The sequence below is a fragment of the Oncorhynchus tshawytscha genome, unplaced genomic scaffold, assembly GCF_018296145.1.
Source record: "Oncorhynchus tshawytscha isolate Ot180627B unplaced genomic scaffold, Otsh_v2.0 Un_contig_409_pilon_pilon, whole genome shotgun sequence".
NCBI lineage: Eukaryota > Metazoa > Chordata > Actinopteri > Salmoniformes > Salmonidae > Oncorhynchus > Oncorhynchus tshawytscha.
In genome coordinates this window covers 1-8,155 of record NW_024608726.1, presented here as the reverse complement: position 1 = coordinate 8,155, position 8,155 = coordinate 1, and the positions used below count along the sequence as shown (strand labels likewise).

Genomic DNA, 8,155 nt, shown 5'->3' with positions numbered 1-8,155 from the left:
CTGAATGGAGGAGTAGGTAAAGACATGGCAGATTATAGACTGTCTGAATGGAGGAGTAGGTAAAGACATGACAGATTATAGACTGTCTGAATGGAGGAGTAGGTAAAGACATGGCAGATTATAGACTGTCTGAATGGAGGAGTAGGTAAAGACATGGCAGATTATAGACTGTCTGAATGGAGGAGTAGGTAAAGACATGACAGATTATAGACTGTCTGAATGGAGGAGTAGGTAAAGACATGACAGATTATAGACTGTCTGAATGGAGGAGTAGGTAAAGACATGACAGATTATAGACTGTCTGAATGGAGGAGTAGGTAAAGACATGACAGATTATAGAAAGTGGACTGAGGATATTTTTATGATTGTTTGACTACAATTCTTTATTACTGTTATTTTACTCTGTAACAGCTGACCTTTCTAACTCTGTAGAGGCCATAACACCTCCCTAGAAGCCTCTAGGGTTAACGTTTACAGAACATTTATTGCTGTTTTATCAGGGTATAAAGGTCTGCTTATCTCACACAGGATACTAGCCTGTCAGTTAGACATGTTCTCTGCGTGTGCTGGGTGGTACTAACAATGTTCAGACAAATGTACAGTTTGGTTATTTCTTATTGTAGCTAAGTAAACTGTGATTTACATCTGAAACGAGTCTCTCTGGAGAGAGAGAGGACGGGACCACTGCCTCTAAAATGAGTCTCTCTGGGGAGAGAGAGGAGGGGACCACTGCCTCTAAAATGAGTCTCTCTGGGGAGAGAAAGGAGGGGACCACTGCCTCTAAAATGAGTCTCTCTGGAGAGAAAGGGAGGGGACCACCGTCTCTAAAGTGAATCAAGACACCAGTTCTGAGAGGTAAGAGATGAATGTAAAATGTACAGTTCTCTTAAAGATATAAAACACATTTTTTAGAAAAGTGTTGCCAAGATCATTTAAGTCTGAAAATCTAATGACCAAATTTAAAAAGAACCTATAGGACTTGTAGAAGTTCCATTATACAGTTGTTAAAAGGAAGTAGATGAGCTATTAATGTGATATTGATGAGGTCATCTGTCTCCTGTTTTGTTCAGTGTCCAGAAGCCCAGAGCAGAGTCACCTACAACCAGCCTGCTATCAATGAAGTGTGATCGGCCACCTGCTTTCAGCCAGGAACCATTACCAGATGACAATAAGGAAGTGGAGAGTTTGGACAGTGAGGATGTATTAAAGATCACACACAACCTTTTGGACAGAAGAAGTAAGACTGTGTTTCATATAATATTACCAAGAACGGTACAAACACCCCTATAAAACACACACACAACACTAACTTATGAGTCCCAACTCTCATTGTTTTCCTACAGGTCAAACTCTGCTGACAGTCCAACAAGACATTAAGGCTAAACTGAAACACAAGTATCAACACATATCTGAAGGAATTGGACACCATGGAAACCAGAGTCTGTTCAAGGACATCTACACAGAGCTCTACATCACAGAGGGTGGAAGTGGAGGGCTCAATAATGAACATGAGGTTAGACAGATAGAGATGGCATCCAAGAAACGAACCACACAAGAGACACCAATCAAATGCAACGACATCTTCAAGCCTTTACCTGGACAAGACAAACCTATCAGAACTGTGCTGACAAAAGGAATCGCAGGCATTGGAAAAACAGTCTCTGTGCAGAAGGTCATCCTTGACTGGGCAGAGGGAAAAGCAAATCAGGATGTTCATTTCATGTTTCCTCTTCCTTTCCGTGATCTGAACCTGAAAAAGGACCAATACAGTCTGATGCAACTTCTTTCCCACTACTTCTCAGAGCTGAAAGAGATTGACAGCATTGAAGATGGTGAAACCAAAACTGTTTTCATTTTTGATGGTCTGGATGAGTGTCGACTTCCTCTAGACTTCAAAAACAATGAGAAGTGCTGTGATGTCACGAAGCCAACCTCAGTGGACGTGCTGCTGATAAACCTCATCAAGAGGAATCTGCTTCCCTCTGCTCTCCTCTGGGTAACCTCAAGGCCTGCAGCAGCCAATCAGATCCCTCCTGAGTGTGTTGACCAGGTGACAGAGGTACGAGGGTTCAATGATCCACAGAAGGAGGAGTATTTCAGGAAGAAAATCACAGATCAGAATCTGGCCAATGAAATCATCAAACACATGAAGACATCAAGGATCCTCCACATCATGTGCCACATGCCAGTCTTCTGTTGGATATCAGCCACGGTCCTTGAGATGATACTGAAAGAGGCATGGAAGGATGATGTCCCCAAAACTCTGACCCAGATGTACTCACACTTCATACTCATCCAAATCATCGTGAAGAACAGGAAGTACAACAAAGCCACAGAGACAAACCCAAAGGAACTGTCACAGTCAGACAAAGAGATGATCCTGAAACTGGCAAAGCTGGCTTTCCAACAGCTGCAGAAGGGCAACCTGATCTTCTATGAGGAGGACCTGAGAGAGTGTGGCCTTGATGTCACAGAGGCATCAGAGTACTCAGCATTGTGTACAGAGATCTTTAAAGAAGAATCTGGGCTGTACCAAGACAAGGTCTACAGCTTTGTGCATCTGAGCATTCAGGAGTTTCTAGCAGCAGTGCATGCTTTAGAATCATGTCTGGACAAGAAGGAAAATGTTTTCTCCTCCACTAGTGACGATGAGGAGAAGGAGTCAATCATAAAAGCAGTCACTAGTGATGATGAAGAAAAGGAGTCAATCATAAAAGCAGTCACTAGTTATGATGAAGAGAGGGAGTCAATCATGAAAATGCAGTCACTAGTTATGATGAAGAGAGGGAGTCAATCAGAAAAACAGTCACTAGTTATGATGAAGAGAGGGAGTCAATCAGAAAAACAGTCACTAGTGATGATGAAGAGAAGTCAATCAGAAAATCAGTCACAAGTTATGATCATGATGATTACTGTGATTATGGTGATGATGATTACAATCATGATGAAGATGAGAAGGATGATGAAGAGGAGTCAATCCAGTTGTCTGACTTACACAGGAGAGCAGTGGACCAGGCCTTGAAGAGTGAGAATGGACACCTGGACCTGTTCCTCCGCTTCCTTCTGGGTCTCTCACTGGAGTCCAATCAGAATCTGTTACGAGGCCTTCTGACACAGACAGGAAGTACAACACAGACCAATGAGGAAACAGTTGAGAGAACAGTCAGGTACCTTTCAGACAAGATCAAAGGAATCCTCACCAGAAAGGATCATCAACTTGTTCCACTGTCTGAATGAACTTGGTGCCAACTCTCTAGTTGAAGACATGCAGACCTCCCTGCGATCAGGAACTCTTTCAGAAACAAGACTAAAACCTGACCAATGTTCAGCCCTGGCCTACCTGTTACTGATGTCAGAGGAGGTGCTGGAGGAGTTTGACCTGAAGACATACAACACATCAGAGAAAGGTTATCAGAGGTTGCTGCCGGTAGTGAGAACCTGTAAGAGAGCACTGTAAGTTCTGTTATTGAGTTGATGTTGACAGTATCATTATAATGAAGGATTTGCATATCTAACAGATCATCTCCTCTCTCCAGACTGGATCGCTGTAAACTCACATATAAATCCTGTGAGACTCTGGCCTCAGCTCTGCAGACACCAAACTCCCCCCTGAGAGAACTGGACCTCAGCTACAATGACCTGGAAGACAGAGGAGTGGAGCTGCTCTGTGTTGGACTAACCAGTCCACTCTGCAACATACAGACACTAGTGTGAGTTAACGTCCTTCAGTAGCCACTGTGGGTGTTTATATATTTTGTATATGGTTAGTATGTGTGTGTTTTTAACATTGTTAAATCATGTGCCCTTCTGTTTTTGTCTTAATGCATACAGTATATCACAACAGTGAGTACACCCCTTCAGTAAGTAGAAAATGTCCAAAACATACAGACACTGGGCCCAATTAGCCATTTTCCCATCCACTGTGTGTCATGTGACTCGTTAGTGTTACAAGGTCTCAGGTGTGAATGGGGAGCAGGTGTGTTAAATTTGGTGTCATTGCTCTCACACTCCCTCATACTGACTGGTCACTGGAAGTTCAACAGGGCACCTCATGGCAAACGAACTCTCTGAGTATCTGAAAAAAAGGTCTGAAATAATTGTTGCTCTACATAAAGATGGACTGGGCTATCTGAAAACAATTGAAGATGGCCTGCCAAGACCCTGAAACTGAGCTGCAGCACGGTGGCCAAGACCATACAGCGGTTTAACTGGACAGGTTCCACTCAGAACAGGCCTCACCATGGTCGACCAAAGAAGTTGAGTGCATGTGCTCAGCGTCATATCCAGAGGTTGTCTTTGGGAAATAGACGTATGATTGCTGCCAGCATTGCTGCAGAGGTTGAAGGGGTGGGGGTCAGCCTGTCAGTGCTCAGACCATACGCTGTACACCACATCAAATTGGTCTGCATGGCTGTCGTGCCAGAAGGAAGCCTCTTCTAAAGCTGATGCACAAGAAAGCCCGTAAACAGTTTGACAAGCAGACTAAGGACATGGATTACTGGAACCATGTCCTGTGGTCTGACGAGACCAAGATAAGTTTATTTATTTCAGATGGTGTCAAGTGTGTGTGGCGACAACCAGGTGAGGAGTACAAAGACAAGTGTCTTGCCTACCGTCAAGCATGGTGGTGGGAGTGTCATGGTCTGGGGCTGCATGAGTGCTGCCGGCACTGGGGAGCTACAGTTCATTGAGGGAACCATGAATGCCAACATGTACTGAAGCAGAGCATGATCCCCTCCCTTCGGAGACTAGGCCGCAGGGCAGTATTCCAACATGATAACGACCCCAAACACACCTCCAAGACGACCACTGCCTTGCTAAAGAAGCTGAGGGTAAAGGTGATGGCCTGGCCAAACATGTCTCCAGACCTAAACCCTATTGAGTATCTGTGGGGCATCCTCAAATGGAAGATGGAGGAGAGCAAGGTCTCTAACATCCACCAGGTCCGTGATGTCGTCATGGAGGAGTGGAAGAGGACTCCAGTGGCAACCTGTGAAGCTCTGGTGAACTCCAAGAGGGTTAAGGCAGTGCTGGAAAACGATGGTGGCCACCAAAATATTGACACTTTGGGCCCAATTTGGACATTCTCACTTAGGGGTGTACTCACCTTTGTTGCCAGCGGTTCAGACATTAATGGCTGTGTGTTGAGTTATGTTGAGGGGACAGCAAATTTACACTGTTATACAAACTGTACACTCACTACTTTACATTGTAGCAAAGTGTCATTTCTTCAGTGTTGTCACATGAAAAAAAAATATACTCAAATATTTACAAAAATGTGAGGTGTACTCACTTGTGATATACTGTGTCATTAAAGCTTTGTGTATTTCACTGTGTATCGACACATCTCTCTCCAGACTAGCTGGCTGTAAACTCACATATGAATCCTGTGAGACTCTGGCCTCAGCTCTGCAGACACCAAATTCCCCCCTGAGAGAACTGGACCTCAGCAACAATGACCTGGAAGACAGAGGAGTGGAGCTGCTCTGTGTTGGACTAACCAGTCCACTCTGCAACATGGAGAGACTAGTGTAAGCACATTTTCTTCAGTATCCACAGAGTACTGATATAGAATATTTTGAATCTAGTTAGTATGTTTGTCTTTAACATTGTTAAATCATGTGCCTTTCTGTTATTGTCTTAATGCATCTCATTATTCTTAAAGCTTTGCATATTTAACAGTGTCGACACATCTCCTCTCTCCAGACTGGATCACTGTGACCTCACATATGAATCCTGTGAGACTCTGGCCTCAGCTCTGCAGACACTAAACTCCCCCTGAGAGAACTGGACCTCAGCCACAACAATGACCTGGGAGACAGAGGAGTGGAGCTGCTCTGTGATGGACTAACCAGTCCACTCTGCAACATACAGACACTAGTGTGAGTTAAATATCTTCAGTATGAGTTATGTGGATGTTTTCAACATGTGCTCTTCTGCCCTCTAGTTTAGGTCACTGTGGTCTGACAGAGGGTTGCTGTTCAGCTCTGGCCTCAGTCCTGAGTTCACCCAACTCACAACTGAAACAACTGGAGCTGAGAGACAATGACCTTCAGGACTCAGGAGTTACACGGCTGTCTGCTGGACTGAAGGATCCAGACTGTAAACTACACACACTGGGGTGAGTGTTCGGTATCAGAATCCAGAATCACTGTTGTGGCTGAGGTCTAGTTAATTTGACTCTGGTTTTGAAATATGAACTCAAGTAGCAGATACCTACCCTCTCAAAGCCTGTTCCCTTTTTTTAGGACAGATTTTTAATTTTGGGGGTGGGGGTGTTAAATTCACACGTTTGAAGGGTTTTCCTACCTAATTTCCTCATCTGCTTGCATCTGCCTTCCCTATATCAAGGTGTTTTGGTACTTTTGAAATCCCCAATGGGGGAAAACGATTGGAACCATTTTCCTGTTTGACCGCTAGGTTTTATGGGTATTATGGCTCATACTGTGGTACTCTATGTTGAGTAGATGGGTGACACAAATCATACGTTTAATGAATTTTGAAATCGGGCTGTGACACACCAAAATATGGTATAAGTCAAGGAGGATGAATACTTTCTGAAGGCACTGTAGTCTACCAGTCTAACTGTATATCCTGTCCTCTATCCACCATAAATAATAGTCACTGTATAGTCTACCTAGCACACCCTGATCAGTTTCACCTGTCCTTGTTATTGTCTCCACCCCCTCCAGGTGTTGCTTGTTTCCTGTTTCCTGTTTCCTGTCTCGTCTATGTTCCAAATCAACCAGCGTGTTTCTCGTTCTCCTGCCTTTGCTTTTCTTTTTTTTTTTGACTTTGCCTGTTCTAGCCTGTACTTTTTGACCTCCTTTGATCTGGTTTTTGACCTTGTTCTAGACTCTGTACCCGCCTGCCTGACCACGAGCCTGTCTGCCACTCTGCACCTCCTGAACTCTGATCTGGTTTTGACCTTTGCCTGTTCTAGACTCTGTACCCGCCTGCCTGACCACGAGCCTGTCTGCCACTCTGCACCTCCTGAACTCTGATCTGGTTTTGACCTTTTGCCTGTCCACGACCATTCTCTTGCCTTCTCCTTTTGGATTATTAAACATTATTAGACTCCAACCATGTGCATCTGGGTCTCGCCTTCTGTCATGATACTACCAGTCTACCTGTTTATCCTGTCCTCTATCGACCATAAATAGTGACAATAGTGGATCGGTTGTCCAGATCTGCAATAGGACAACAAGCTAATATCAAACCACACATACAGTCATTTGAATATTTAATATAAGACCATGGTGCGTCACTGAAAGAACAGTGAAGACATGAGACACGCAGCTAAAAAAAAAACTCCCATATTGATCTTGTTTAGTGACAATACAATTATCTAGCCTACAACACCACATTGCAATGAATAATTGTCTTAGAAAATTCCACTCTAGGCTGTAAACTGCAGGGAACATTTCATCCAAATAATGGCCCTTTGAAAATATTTAATTCTATAGATTGCATTTGGCTCAGTTGTGGGTCTCGACTCAACAGCTTATAGGAAAGGCTATGATCTCGCTTTACCGCAGCCGCCAGGTCACTCAAGCAGACAGCACACGGTTGTACAATTTTACCAAGTAAGTTGTTTGCTGTAGTGTGTCTTAAGTGGAAAAAATGTGCAGATGAACAAGTCATATCTCATTGAATGACAACATACTTTAGTGAATAATCTCTACTGTTGACCAATCAGACAAAGGGGCATCGACTTCGGCGTGCCTCGAGAAAAATGTGTGCACGAAACGCCGAAAACCCGAAAAAAATGTCAAAATGTCTTCATAATAAATGCAAGAACTGTTCCGAACTGTTTATTGGATGCCTTAACCTGGCATGTACCTAAAATAATGGTAATTGCTAGCTAGGTAGCTGGCTAGCTAAATGCACACGTTAGCTCTAACACAGGTTGCTACCAGTGGTGGTGAGATCAGCATGCTTGTGCAACAGCATGTTCTGAATTAGCTAAAATCTTTGTCTAAATGTCACATCTATTTAAATGTGATTAGTGTCCACTGGGAAACACAACACTTTGGTTCCTACCCTGTCATAACTCCTACCTGGCTTTTTTTTGTCATGCTAAACACCAACCATAGAATTAGAATAATCATTCTATTTATGTTTCCAACAGTTCAAGTCTTTTGATCTATAAATC

General features: G+C 43.6%; 1 protein-coding gene across 1 annotated transcript; it reads left to right on the top strand.

Annotated features, from left to right (window-relative positions):
* Positions 1-810: 810 nt before the first annotated feature.
* On the top strand, positions 811-6,894 carry LOC112241887 (NACHT, LRR and PYD domains-containing protein 3; the record flags this gene model as incomplete). The annotated part of the gene is given in 11 exon segments (XM_042313586.1): positions 811-855; positions 1,071-1,237; positions 1,344-2,756; positions 2,759-3,185; positions 3,187-3,453; positions 3,537-3,710; positions 5,358-5,531; positions 5,707-5,774; positions 5,777-5,882; positions 5,948-6,121; positions 6,856-6,894. Coding segments are annotated over 10 exon segments (2,963 nt in total), but the record flags the coding sequence as incomplete, so codon positions are not given.
* Positions 6,895-8,155: the final 1,261 nt, after the last annotated feature.